We start from the raw sequence: 15,210 nt of genomic DNA on the forward strand, positions 1-15,210 counted from the left end.
AGCACGTATATATTGGAGGTGCGGGGACCTGACGACACGTTACAGCGTGACTCTTCGGGCATTCTCGACGTGTTTGTTGAGCATTACGGCATGCTCTACACGTCTCAGAGGAGAGGGCCGCTCGAGATGGAAGAATTTCTGGGGAAAGTAGCACTGGGCTGGCTCTGAGATTCGCAACGTGAATTCTTATGTCAACAATTCGAATTGGACGTACTGCGAGAGGCAATTATGCAGTTGCAGAATGGGAAGGCGCCCGGATCGGATGGCCTGCCAGCTGAATTTTATAAAAGTTATATTGACATTATGGCACCAGTCCTCAAAGAAGTATATGAGGAATCCTTAGAGGTGGGCACATTGCCGCCCTCAATGAGGGAGGCAATAGTCACGTCGCTGCTGAAGCCTGGGAAGCCCCATGATTCTTGTGACTCATATAGGCCGCTCTCACTGATAAACTGCTATGCCAAGATTTTGGCCAAGGTGCTTGCTAATCGCCTTTCCCTGCTGAGAGACAAACTGGTGCTTCCGGACCCGTCAGGGTTCCTGCCAGGCAGGTCAACATCGCATAAACTCCGGACGCTGTTCTCCTTGATACAGACGGTAGACCCCGAGTTCCCGCTAGCTGCGGTATTTCTCGATGCCACCAAGGCATTTTACTCTGTGGAATGGGACTATCTGTTCAGAGTCCTACGGAGGATGGGTTTCCTGCGTTTGTACCTGTCCTGGCTCCAGCTTTTATATCACCAACCGAGGGCCCGAGTACTGATTAATGGCAAATTGTCCCCCCCAATCACACTTTCCAGGGGCACTCGACTAGGGTGCCCGTTATCCCCCTTGTTTTTCGCTCTTGCTGTAGAGCCACTGGCTGCCCGGCTGCAGCAGATTCATAATGATAAGGCGTTCCGTTGCTGTATGCCGCAAATATTTTTATCGTTATATGCTGACGATATTACAATATGCATTAGAGACCCGCAAAGTAACAATCCCATATTGCGGGGATTTATTCGGTTCGGAAGGCTTTCTGGAGTGGGAATTAACTGGGGGAAGTCCCAGGTGTTTCCGCTCACGTCGGTGGTGACTCCTTTCCCACTTGACTTCCCGCTGGAATGGTGTCAAGATGATTTGAAGTATCTTGGGGTGCGGGTGACTAGGGACAGGGAGGAAACTATCTGGGCGAACTATGGCACAGCACTTGAGCGCCTAAGAGCTAACATTACTCGCTGGGTGGCACTGCCCCTATCCATGGCTGGTCGAGCGCCGCTCATTAAAATGGTAGTCCTTCCACAATTTTTGTACCTATTTCTCAACATTCCCTATTGTGAAAGAGTGTCTCTGTATATACTGTTCCTTAATAGGTACAGGGTGTACAGAGTCCACAGTCCCCAAGGGTTTGACAGAGGCTAAAGATAGATATAACCTTACTCTCTAAAGTGGTAGCTTGGTCGAGCAGTAAGCCAGTATCAGAGGACAGTGTAAAGCATTTGTTTTACACACTCAGTCAGCAAATGGTCTCACACACTCAATAACTGAACTCTAGGCCAACGGTTTATTTATAAAAAATATATGCTTGTTTTATTTTAGAACCAACACTTGGATTTAAAATATACTTTCTCAGAATGAGATGTTTTATATAAATACTTTTGCAATATGCAATTGACTTTTGTAAACAGTTACAAGTGGTTGCAATAGGCAACTCTATTTTAAACACAACAATGCATTGAGCTCAATGGAAATTTCAAATTATTTGCAACAGATTACTTTTTGGATTACTTTTGGAATTCCAGGACTGGATCCTAAATTCAGTCCTGGGTCAGTTCTCAGAATCAAGTGATGAAAGTCGACTTAATTACTGTAATGATTTTTAAACAATATTTAGCTATTTTAAAAGTTGACACTTAGAAAATATTTCAAAGAAAACAGTCGATGATTCCCTATGGAAGAAAATTCAAGTTGCAGGTACAGTATGTTCTCGTTACTTTTGTAATCCAGTACTGTGTGCCTAGACTCAGTACTGGGACCTTTATCCAAAATAGGTAAGTAATTACGTTTTCAGATATTATACGATTTTTAAAGAATATTTAAAGATTGCAGAAATTGACACTTAGAAGAAATTTCACAGAAAAACAGTCAATGATTTCCTATGGAAGAAAATTGGGTTACGGGTAAGTACAGTTGTAAGTATTTTTCAGAGTCAGTACTGGGCACCAAGATCCAGCACTGGGAGCTCACCTAAGAGCAGGTGAGTAATTTTGTTTGTTACTCGGCTGATTTTTGGTGAATATTTTAAGATTTGAAAAGTCCACACTTAGAAGAAATTTCAGGAAAAAGCCAGTCAATGTTACCCTATGAGGAAAATAGAGTTATCGGTTTAAGGGTAAGTACTCGACTGGCAGAGTTGAGGTTCTGGGCATAGACTCATGGGTCCCCCAGGGTCAGGTAGGTACAGTTGGTTCACCCTCAGCGACTCTAGGGCGGCCGGGTGCAGAGACAGTTAGGCCCAATGTTATCCTATGAGGGATAGGGGGGCCTTGGTTGGTGGCTGCTGACTGGCAAGCCACGCGGCTGTGGGAGCTGGGCTCCTGGTCACTTACTCAGGGCAAGTGGGGAAGTAGGTAGGTGTAGAGGTTTCACTGCCAGGGCCACTCGGGCGGCTGGGTGCAGGGTGCTTTTGAGCCTTCGGGCGCTCAATTGATTTCAATGGGAAATCTCCGGTTTAGAAAAAGACTGCAAGCTGGGGGACGAGGATTCTTCAGGTGCCACCACCACTTCAAGAGGTAAGTTGGGTAGTTGGAGGATAGGTAGGTACCCCGGGATTGGGCACAGGGGGCCACGGGGCGCCGCGTGCAGGGGTGCCTTTGGGTGTCGGGAAATCTTACCCTCTGTTGATCGCGGTTGGGAGGGCACCTTGTTCTGAGGCTGCAGGCTTCTTCAGGAGTGTCGAGGGAGGTCCTTGGGTGCCGGACTCGGGGTCACAGTCGCCGTGGGGTCGTCCTCGTGGTCTTTGTTCACTCCGGCACTGGCCAGGCTTGGCTGGTGCAGAGTGTGCTGGGTTCGCGGTTCCGGGCAGCTGCCAGGGATTAGAGGTAGGTTTTGAGTAGAGCCTCTACTCATGGGAGTCCCAGGGGCTTAGAGCCAAAAGGTAGCCAGGTCCTCCGGGGTTTGTGAGGTTGCTGGCCACAAGAGATGCCGGGTTGGAGCAGGAGCAGGTTCAAGGGTCGATAGGCCGGTAGGGCTGGGGCCAAAGCAGTTGGTGTCTTCCTCTTCTTAGCAGCTGCAGGGCGGGTCTTCTTTCTTCTTGCTCTTCTTTGTAGTTTTGAATCTGGAATCTGGGGAAGGAAGGTTCAGGGTGCCCCTAAATACTAGATTTAGGGGCGTTACAGGTAGGTGAAGGGCAGGGACCAATGGGTCCCTGTCCTGGGGTGGGTACACCCCTTATCCTGCCTCTCTCCTGTGGGAAGGGGGCAGTAGCCTAGTCCTGATAGGGTAGGGCTCCCCATCTTCAAGATGTCGAGAGCCCGGAGATATGCTTCACCTCGCCTCCCTCACCTGAGGGGTGGGGTTGGCAGGCTGGCACATCCCCTGTCCTTATTTGGGGTTTCCGGCCAAAGCATCCCGCCAGAGTGGGGGGTTGCAGTGGCCTGGGGAAGCTCACAGAGGCGGCATGCCTTTGAAGATTCCCCCTGCCTATCCTGGGGGAGGAGATTTAGCACCTCGCCCAGGATGTGCATTGTTGAAGGCCCAGGAAAGCAGGGGCTCTCCTACCCAGGGGTCCAGCAACATGTCTGCTGTGTGGCAGCCTAGGCAGCCTCAGAGCAGACGTGGATTGTAGGTTAGGTTTAAGGGGGCATCTCTAAGATGCCCTCTGGGGTGCTTGGTACATTAAATCCCACACTGGCATCAGTGTGCGTTTAATGTGCTGAGAAGTTTGATACCAAACTTCTCAGTCCTCAGTGTTGCCATTATGGTGCTGTGGAGCTCGTGTTTGACGAGCTCTCAGCACCATGTACTCTTAAATGGCAGCACTACACTTACAGTGCTCAGGAATGGACCTGGGTACTGTAGGGGCACAGGGCTCCTGCTCCTGTGCCCACACCGTTGGCATAAGGCACCCAGCTAGAGGAGTGGCTGATGTATGCCATGGCAGTGTAGGTGATGGGCATGGCACACAGGGATGTGTGTCATGTCAACTTTGTTTTTGTCTTGCACCCAAACACTCAGCCTGCAAAGGCAGTGTTTGTGTGTGTAAGGGTACAGGGCCTCTAAGGGTGGAACAATGAGTGCTGCAGCCCTTAGAGGCGTTCCCTGGTCACAAGGCCCTGGGTACCTAGGGTACCATTTACCAGGGACTGACATGTGGCCAGGGTTTGCCAATTTGGGTTTTGTTTGTTTTAGGGAAGGAACATAGGCCCTGGGCACCTGATTAGCAGGAGTCCAGGGCACACTCAGTCAAAGTACATTCAGCAATTCAGCAAAAAGTGGGGGCATACCATGCAAGAAAGATGGCACTTTCTCACACCTATCACCCGGGGCGAGTTTTCTTCGCTATACTACGCTCTGAACTCATACGATTGGTTGGGGGGGGGGGGGGGGGGGGGGGTAAACAGTCGCGACTCAAGTGGTCTATATTAACCAGGCCATACGAACAAGGAGGTTTCGATGTCCCAGACTTCGAGGTTTATTTTTTGAGTGCTCAAGCGCATTGTGCCTATTATTGGGTGTATCCTCCGCGATACATGCCGCAAGTGGCGGTGGCGGACTGGCTCGCGGACCCGGTACCCCTTAGTGGCCTCATATATGGACCGGCGAACACGCAAGTGGCATCACCTACCACAATTACTAGCACGGTGGAGGCCTGGCATCGAATAGCGGCCCTTCTAGATGTCCCGTTCCTCTATTCTTCGAGGCTACCGCTCACATACCACCCGCGTTTGACGCTGCTACAGGAGAAAGGATTTTAAGATCTATGTAAACAAGTGCAGATTAGTACATGGGGAGATCTTTTTAAAGAGGGAATCTTTCGCACGTCTGCACAATTTTTGAAGGCTGAGACGCATACGCCGCTAGACGTCTTTCTTTATGTGCGATTGCGACAGGGTATGAGATCGATACTTCCAGACTTCCCCCGGGAACCGGAGAGTTTAGAGCCATTGCATCGGATGCGGAGATCTGCGGATGGTAGGCACTTGGTGTCCGGATTGTACACCTCGATACGAGCATATGAGGCGGGAACTGATAGTTCGTCCAAGATACGATGGGGGGAGGATTTGGGGAGTGAGATCGCTGATGACCAGTGGCGATATTGTTGTCTCCAGATGGCGCAGATATCGACTAGTAGCAGATTCCGTGTAATACACATCAAGTTTCTGCACCAATTATACTACACGCCGGTTAAGAAACTACGTTTTAAATTGGCCTGGGATTGTGAAAAGGTGCGAGAGTACTGGGAGCGAGTGTTCACGGCATTAGAGGGTATGATTGATACACACCTGGCCAGGGATCCGATGCTTGTGCTACTGGGGCACACAGCGCATATACCCACAATATACAGAAAGTATGTTGCTGTCTCTCTGTTGCTGGCAAAGCGAAAAGTGGCCTGCAGATGGGGTAGGGGCCGGGCTCCGAAATTCAAGGAATGGTTGGCAGATATGGTTTACTGTCAAGAACAGAGCAGTACGTATGCTGAATTACTGCCGAGGACTTCACAACCCAAGGACATATGGGGGCCGCTGGTGGGATATCTTCTAACGCATATTCCCGAGGCGGATGCAGCCACGGCATGCCTGACTACAGTGGAGGGGGGGGGAGGGGGGGGGGTAAATTCAGCAGAGAGTCTATCTCTGGTTACATAGGATTTGTTCCCTTTTGCCAGATAGGAGTGGTCTGGATACCAGCCTAATGAGGGTCCCTTATGTGCTGCAAGACCTGCGAATGTCAATAGTGCTTCTATGTTTGGGCGGTCTTTCTGCGCTGATCGTAAAAGGTTTCACTTTTATTGTTTGCTCACCTGCGCCCATATGATTGATTGGACAGTATCACTGAACATGGGATGTTATTCACGAGATGTGTATGGTAGGCTGCATGACATTTGTTCCAAATGCTATACTAAACATGCTGACATTGTGATGTTGAACTAATATGTAACTGTTTCAAAGCATAAATAAAGTTTAAAAAAAAAAACGTTTTTGAGGTACTCAAGACCTTGCCTTTCGTTGGCTTGCCTCCAGACGCACTCCGGGGGAGGGGGGGGGGAGCTTTGTATGGGGACAGGCACAGCCCTATTTGGGTGTTCGTGGCAACTCCTCCCACCACTCTAGCTCAAGAAGGCCCCTCAGCCTGGTGATGGCCCATCAGGATATGCAAGGCACACCTCAGCTCCCTCTGTGTGACTGTCTAGAATGAATGCACAAGAGCCCAACTGTCAGCCCACTCAGACGTGTATTCTACAGACAAGCAGAGGCACAGAATAGTTAAGTAAGAAAATGTCCACTTTCTAAAAGTGGCATTTTCAAATACGCAATTTAAAATTCAACTTTACCAAAAGATGTAGTTTTAAATTGCGAGTTCAGAGACCCCAAACTCCAGTTCTCCATTTGCTCCCAATGGGAAAAAACAGGAGGGAGAAGGCAAAAGGTTTGGGGATAACCCTGCAAAAATGGCCAGGTCCAAAAGTCAGATACACTCAGATATTCGGAAGCAGCACTGACAGTTTGGTGTGTAGAAGATCAGTGATTTTTCAGAATAATCCATAATATACTGACCTTGGTATTTCATCCTCCTCCCATCGAAAAAAGGTACTGTTGAAGGATATTTCGTGCAAGTGGTCTTTGTGACACCCAGTTCCTGCTACTTCGTCACCTGTTCATAAAAACCATAGGGAGTCAGAATTAAAAAAAAATTAAAAATGTAAGTGTCGTTTATGCTTAAAAACAAAATGAAAACGGAGTCACTTATTAAGCAGGTGTGGAGGTGTGTGACATCCTAGTCTGTGCTCACACTCTTAATTTGAAAAGCGTGGGCCACTTTTAAAATAGCTTCTTAAGAGCATGTCAATTTCTCACTCATTTAAGAGCGATTCATTAAAAAATAGCCACTATATATTCACAGTGCATAAGGCATTTCAAATAAAACAATTAAGGGTATAAGTTAAGAGATCAAATGATGGAGAATTATTCATGCTCAAAATGCCCTCTCAAAAAACTTCAAATGAACAAAAATAATTACAATTTTCAGAAATCACAGGAGACTAAAATACATACAAATTACACACACACAAACAAGCATTTGCAATGAAATAGGTCTCGCATTTGCAAGAGATTAAACTATAGGCATTGTAAATGATAATACCTTTTATTTATCGTTTTTGATACTTAAATGAATAAACGGCACTGTCATTTTAGAATCCCAATAGTTCAAACTCTTGTAAATGCGAGACCGATTTCATTTCAAAGAATCGCCTGCCATTTTCCCGGGCTGCTTGGAAAGGGAAAGCGCGCATGGCGCACTGAATGCTGCAGGAAAGCATGTAGTGCCTACAGTAGGAGAAAATCATTCAAGAAAATAGTGCTTACAGACTAAATAAGACATACTGTATAATAACAGAAGTAATATGGGCTAGTCCTCATGGGAGGTTACAAATGAAGACAAGGAGGTACTAAGGAGGGACTAACAAGCCTATTAACGAATCAGAAGCCAGCATTTACAAAGGACAATGACACAAGCCAATGAAAAATACGGGCGGAGAGTGGGTGGAGCTTCAAGTCCATACTCGAATACAGCATGCCTCGCAGAGCAGCGCATGCACTGCTCAGGCTCGACCTAAAAACTGGGCCATCAGGAAGAAAACATTAGATTCAAGCCAGTAAATATTTCACACTTACAAAAAAGAAAAGAGTAAGTATTAAAAAAAAAAGTTCTTGCAATATGTGTATTCAGGTGACCAGTGACCTCAGATCCATTTCTGAAATTAAATTCTCAAATCGAAATAAATATGTGCTTTCATTTATTCCTAGATAGACATCTGGAAAGGAAGGACATTTAAATCAACAAACATGACATTATGTGTGTTGCACTGTCATATAACCTTAACTAAAGAATACAAGATTTATACCATATGTTTTGCAAAAAAACACATAGATGGAAAACAAATAGAAAGCAGATGTTTTCTGATTTAAGGTGAACACGTAATGCCTTCTTATACAGCTCCAATACACATTTTTGGGGGGTTCATGTTAACAGAAAAGAGAGGCAAGATTAACTACGTCTTAATTGGAGCAAAATTAACATTTTCCACACAAAGTTTCATGAAGCCGGCAATTAATGTTTTGGCTAGTTGTTGTGGGTGTTCAACTATGCCTGCAGAAGAAAATTCTTGCAAAAAATGTCTAAGAATTTTTCTGCAAAAACTTTGCTTTGGAAGAAAATGTACGTTAAGTGAGTTTTGGTGCTCCTGCTCTTCCAGCAAAAGCATACAGATTTAAAGGGTTGTAGCAAATGATTTCCCCTAAACTTTACAATATTTATGAACTAAATGAATCTTGAAAAGTTTTTGGAAAAAGACTCACGTGGTGATCTAAAGAAGCATTTAAGAATAAATCTATTAAAATATCTACTTGCAGGGGCAGACTTGTTACGCTCATATTTTCAAGAAATGGACTTCACTTAAACGGAACCTCCCAATGCATTTGACCTTTCGTTCAATCGCCTGCTGCTTCAGATTGGGAAATTCTTTCTATTGGTGGTCTTTTCTGACACTAGAATGGATAATTGTCTTCACTTTGTAGATTACAGACACTTTAAGTGTAAATCTTATTTGAGAAATCTTTAGAATTCCGATTATCTTGAGAATTATTTTTTCTTGCTAATAGTAAGGAGTCTCATGTAAAAATACAAAGTACTTCAATTTTACACAACAACAATCCTCATTCACACTATGAGCCCAAGGAAACCCTTACTGGTAACCCACCTGTCAAAGCAACCTGTCTTTTGTTCACATGAAGGAGAATGAAAGAACTCCTATCTAACCACAGATCAGATTCTTCACATTTAGAATTTCCCTATGTGCTAGAGGGGAGCTGGAAAATTTCAGTAGCAGTGGTCCCACACACCGGCAGATGGAGTCATGTGGTTTCATATATGCTTGTTACCATCCCAGACATGAGGGAACAGAGCTCCAAAGAAGTGTCAGCCCTGCCAGTTGACATCAGTCTCTTTCCTTTTCCACTCTCAAATGCAAAAAATAAGACAATTATCGACAACTGTGTGCTGATTTCCAACTTGGAATGTTTTGGAGTTAGAGGCCCCCCCCCCAGAATGAGGAGGTGGGGGGGGGGCAGTAAGCAATCTGTGTTTAGATACAGTATCCACAAAAAAGATCTTTACCAAAGGTAAATAACTTGTTCGTCTGAAAGATACTTCTAACACCAGATTCCTCCCCTTTAGAACAGCTATCGAAGCAATGCTTTCCAAGGATGAGGGCCGGGGGAGTGAACGCAAACCAGAAAGTCCTGCAGGCCCGAGCAAACAAAGTGACTTCCTCCTCACACTTGGCTGCGATGGAAACAGTGCTTCATGAACATATGTACTGATGCCCACGGTGCACCCTGGCAAATATCAATTTCACAGTAGTTTCCTTGGCTCTGGTGGTATATGCTTTCAGAGGGATGTTTTTTGGCCAGTGTATCACAAACCTTAATGGAGGGGATCAGCCACATTGATAGGGTCCTCTTTCTATCTGCACTCATTTGTACCCGAGACACCCCTATAGAGCTCATCTTCTAGCAGATGATCTTTCCTCCAGATGATGTGTAGCTCAATGCTCTTTTTGGATCAAAAGAATGGTACATCATCTTCGCTTTCAAGGGATGAGGAGGGGCAAGGAATGCTGGCAAGACAACAGATTAGCCAACATGGAATGGCGTCCCAATCTTATGGAGGAGAGCAGCCAGTCTTTAACACCCACCTGAAATAAGGTAATGTACAGTAGTTGGACAGACAACACCTGCAGCTCAATCACACTGCATGCCAACATGATGGCATTAAGGAATACTGTTTTCACGGTCAAGACCCTTAAGTAATGGCTGTGCATTGTCAAAAAAAAGCATGCACATAAGGAATGTCAATATCAGACTAAGAACCTACAAGTGATTTAGGAGAAAATTTGCATCAAACTTTGAATGTAACACATTAAAACCAGTAACTCAAACAAGGATGATTGGTCCGATAAATTCAAAAAGGCCCAAAGGGTTAATGAGTAACCTTTCACTGTGCCCACTGCCAGGCCTTGCTGGATTAAGGAGAGAAGAAGCAAAATAATGTCTGAAAGTTTGGCCTGCACAGGGGTCGGTATCTTGGGCACGACACCAGGCAATAAATTTGTCCTGGCGCTCAGCACAGATGGACGCCATGGATGGGTGTCTGGCAGCTCAGCAACTCAAACATATTCAACTACCGCTGTTGAACCTCCATGCCTGGAGGTGTAAGTTATGGAGATTCGCATTCAGGACTGGCTTGCTGTTGTTGCTAGAGGTTTTCACAAACTGAAAGCCTGATCGTAGGGCAAATGCTCAGGCTCAGGCTCGGAAGCTCTGGGTACCACAATCTCTTGGGTGATCAAGACTGGGCAAGATTGATCATCATATTCTTCAGAACTCGAGGCAGGAGAGGTATATGTGAGAAGAACAGTGGTCCCTCGTTCCACTACAGCCGAAATTCGCCTATAAATGTGTGCCTTAGAGGAAGCTCCAGTGTACAGAAATGCTGACATTGGCACTCAGTAGCAAACAGATCTAACAAGGACTTCTCCACATGTCCCCGACCTTGGGATGGAGACACCAGTCGTGATCTGCCAGATGTCACCAGCACAGTCCATCCATTCTGGCAGTCAGGGTCCCTGCCAGATAGTTGGTGACCAGGAAGATAATCTGTTGTTCTAGCTACCACCAGAGGCACAAAACCTCTAGGTACAGGGCCCAAAAACCCACTACATTCTACTTGTTGCAGTACCACAAAGCGGTAGTGTTGTCTGTGAGAGCCTGCACCAGCTTCTCTTTGATCAACGCACCAGAAGGTTGATGGGTAGCAGGCTATCCTCAGAAAACTAGAGGCCTCTGATCTCCTCCTTCCCAACTCAACAACCACGCATGTGTCACAACTGTGAGCTCTGGGTGGAGAAGGCAGGGGGAGCCTGGAGCCGTCAGATTGGCACCGGACAGTCAGAGAGGTAATGCTGTATCTTGACTCCGACCAGTCTTGCATAAACCATGGTGTACAAACTAAAGCAGCAGTGAATGCTGTAGAGCACACAAAACTGGAAAACTGCTCATCCTGCTGCCTCATGCAGTGTCTGTGGGTGCCACAATCGTGGCCCTGACAGGACTGGGCTGTCTGCAGTACCACTGGTTGGGAAGGCTTATATAACCTAAAGGCTAAGCACCTGGAATTACGTCTGAATTTGCTAAACTAATGAGGAAACTGTTTAGCTGATGTTAGTAACCCCTGGGATCATGCAGTGGCTCGGTTTTCTTTAAATCTGTCTAGCAACTAGTCCACCTTCTCTTCAAAACGTCTGGACCCATCACAGAGTACCCACCATCATCCACCTGTGCCTTCCAAGCAAAAACTGGTGCCAAGCAGCCTTGGTGCCAATCAGTAGTATCCAAGCCTGTAAGGTTTACGTATTTCACTATATTCTGTCCATCACAGATTGTTTGAGCCAGAGAAGTTCTGAAATCCTAGAGAGCAACCGGCAAGATCTCGCTGGACATGTTCCACATACCATGCATGCACCTGCCTGATGAACAAACTCATTTATGGCCCTTAAAACCAGTCTTGCGGACAAAAACATTGGCTCATAAAAAAAGAGTCAATCCTTTTAATTTGCCTATCTGAAGGAGTTGTTGGGAAGGACTTAGGACTACATTTACTAGTCTAGGCAACACAATGAGACTCTCCTGTGAAAGAGATTAAAGTTTTTTATACGTTTTTTTTAACAAATAACAATTGAAAGCATGCAAAAACATTAAAAGGGTGATAAGATATGTCTTATAGTAAGGAACAAAAAACTACTGAAACGTTCATCTTTGCACATCTTATTTTTGATCCTCCAAAAGACATACTTGGGGAGTACAATTCATCTACTGAAAAAAGCATATACTTGAAAGCCTATGAGCTTTTAGGACTGAAGATCAATCATTTCCAGTAGCTAGGCACTTTAAAGAATGCCAATAAAAGTAAAGCTGAATTTTTGCAATATGTTGAAGTAGACTAAGCGCGCAGAGAATTTATAGGGAGAAAACAGAATTGTGTCCGAGAAGACTAGTCGTTACATCATGGTCAAATTCACCTGAGCACGATCCAAAGAGTGGTGGTGATCTTCTATAGCGTTCCCATTACCCGGGCTAGGACAAGGGACCATCTAAGTTTTGGACATTCCATCTTCCTGTTCCCTGACGCAAGGGGATTGAGTCCAGATGTACCTGATCACTCTGTTTGTGCAACATGTTTTCTGTATAGATGCTACAATGTGCCTTTTATTTATGTTTAAAAACTCTATTTACTGTTAAGCGCTCTGATACCCGCAAGGGTCTTGTTCGCACTCTAAAAAACTTTGCAAATAAAATAAATAAAATGGAGATCTTAAAAATAAAAAAATAAAAAAAAAACTTGGTGTGCGTTTATGGACTTTAAACTGTAAACCAAATGAACTAAGGAACTACAAAAACAAGTGCAAGGCTTGGCTGTAAACTGAATTAAGATTAACTGACTGCACCTTATCCCTCATAAAGCCTTTATAAATGATCTTTTTTAATTTGTTTATGACTATTTTACTTAAGATATTTGTGTTACTTCACAGCTTATATGGTTAAGGATGCAGCAGAAAATGGTTGAAACGATGATCATCAGGTAGAAGATAAACCTTCTGTCTCATTTTACTCACTTGGCCATCTTCAATACACAAGTGAAGTTGGCTTGGTGCGTTTTAGCTGCTTTATTTAAGGAAATTGTGCATTCTACACAACATTATCTGCTTTCTTTCAATTTTACTCGGAATGAAAGTGTATTAGTTATTTAATTTTCTTTTCAGTTGAACTTATCGATGTGACTTCATTTTTTCACCCCTTCAAGCTCAGGGAGTCAATAGGCCATGGCTTTATTTAGGATAATCTATTAAGTTGTGGAGTGTTTGTTTCCATTTTCCTTTAGAAAATGTCTAAATTGGGAGGAAAGAATGACTCCAGTGAGGTAGAAGAAAAAGCAACTCTGTGAGACTTGAACCATCTCAAATATTCCCTCTGATATTACTGCCCGTTACAGCTCTTTGTAAGCCATAACGCGTCAGGAAGGGACAGTGGTTGCCCATCAGGTGTTTCTCCTGGAGTATTAATATATCTACCATGTGACGCTGAGCATAATGCAGGACCGCTGTGCGCTTGACCTTATCCAGTAAGCTGATAACTTTCCAGGACATTATGTGAAGCGCCGCTTTCTCAGCATGGTTGTCAGACATAGGGAAAACAGGTGCAGGACAGCTAGCGCGGGTGGCCAGTGTGGATGAGGTAGCGCATATGCGTGAGGTGGTGAGTGAGATGCCACAAAGTTGGGCCCTACACGCTTGTCGTGTAGCTGGAAATGTAAGCTGGTGTAAAAAACTAATGAAACAACAAAGAAAAATTGAAACAACAGTCCCCCCTCCCCAACTCAACTCAACTCCCTCTCTCCCCCCCCCCCCCACCCCCCCAATACTTCGGGAACGGAAGCATCTGTCGCCCAAACAAGGAATAACCAAGGGAGAACCAAACTAAAACGCTTGGGAATGAGGAATCGAGGAGGACCCCTCCTCATATTAGGATGTTTGTGACAATGTCCATTGGGAAGCAGAGTTAATAGTAGATGGAAGTGCAGCACCCAGACGCTGGGTTGGTTACATCCGAATGGTGAAGATGGGTTTAAGCAGGACCTGCAAGAAGTATCGGGCTGTGTAAAAGGTCTGTGTCAGGTAGTTCCATCAGTGACGGCCGAGGTGAGGCGGCACCGGCCATGGGAGACAAACCCCGAACAGTGAGCTGCAAGGGCTGCTCCTCAGTCACCTATGTCCATGCTTCTTCAGGGGAATCAAAGAAGAGGGTTCTGTTATGGAACACGACCCGAAGACGAGACGGAAAGAGGAGCCTGTACTGTATGTTGAGAGCACACAACTTTTGTTTAACTTCCCCAAACGAGCGTCGTTGTCCTTGCACCTCACGAGTAGAATCAGGAAAGCTCATAATCATCTGGCCTTCATGTTTGAGGTGTTACTTCTTAAGGGTTTCGGTCAGTACAGAGTCTCTGTCCTTGAAGTTGAGGATGCGCAGTATTATCAGTCTGTGTGGCACACCTGGAGATGGTTTGGGCACAAATGAACGAAGTGCTCTTTCAATCGCAAACCATGGGGAGAGGGACCCTCGGGCATCCATGAACGTAGCAAGCGCTCCACGAAGTCCGCCGCCTGACCCTGCTCCACCCCCTCCGCAAATCCCGCTAAGCGAAGGTTATTGCGACGGGACCTGTTTTCAGCGTCTTTAGCCCGTCGATGAAGCTCTTGGGTGTGGGATCGGAGGCGAGCCACCTGATCCTTCAGTAGTTGGACTTCGTCCTCCATGGTGGATATACGGTATTCAGTTTCTTTAATCCGGGCCGTGGCATTGCGAAGATCCTGCCGGATGAAAGTCACATCAACTCGGACTTCAGCAATTTTCCCCTCTACCGAGGTTTGTGAAGTATGGATGGCTTGGAGGATAGTGGACAGATCTGCATGTGGGGGGGGGGGGGGGGGGGGGGACATCTTTGTCCACGGTTCCCCCAACCGCCCCGGAGACAATGGTAGTGAAGCCGTCCATTTTGGTCTGGGTGGCGGGGGTCTTCGATGCTCTGTCTCTGCCCATGGCCGTCGTCCAACAAGGCGGGAACCCAGAGGGGGCTTGGCGCCCAGACGAGAGAAAGGAGGGTGGAAAGAAGATGGTAGGAGGAGAAGACCTCGTCACTCCGAACCTTGCAGTCCGACGGACGGCCGACAGGTCTCCCCCTTAGGGTCTCCCAAAGGGCAGGCACAAATGTGTGAGGGCCCACAGGTGGATCGGGCCAACACCGAAATCAGGGTGCAAGGCCAGTGAAAGAGGGACAGAGCGCAGCTCTCGAGACGTACAGAGAGTGGGGCAGCCAGGAGACGTGGTGCGGAGC

The 15,210-nt window shown here is 46.1% G+C and overlaps 1 protein-coding gene across 2 annotated transcripts in view; it reads right to left on the reverse strand.

The window, feature by feature from the left end:
• Positions 1 to 15,210, reverse strand: part of REV3L (REV3 like, DNA directed polymerase zeta catalytic subunit) — a 1,079,635-nt gene that overhangs the window by 740,927 nt on the left and 323,498 nt on the right. For both annotated transcript variants that reach the window (XM_085612140.1, XM_085612139.1), the window contains exon 5: positions 6,756 to 6,852. In XM_085612140.1, coding sequence (XP_085468266.1) covers positions 6,756 to 6,852 — 97 coding nt within the window. The remainder of the gene's footprint in view (positions 1 to 6,755; positions 6,853 to 15,210) is intronic.

The sequence above is a fragment of the Triturus cristatus genome, chromosome 6 (assembly GCF_964204655.1).
Source record: "Triturus cristatus chromosome 6, aTriCri1.1, whole genome shotgun sequence".
NCBI lineage: Eukaryota > Metazoa > Chordata > Amphibia > Caudata > Salamandridae > Triturus > Triturus cristatus.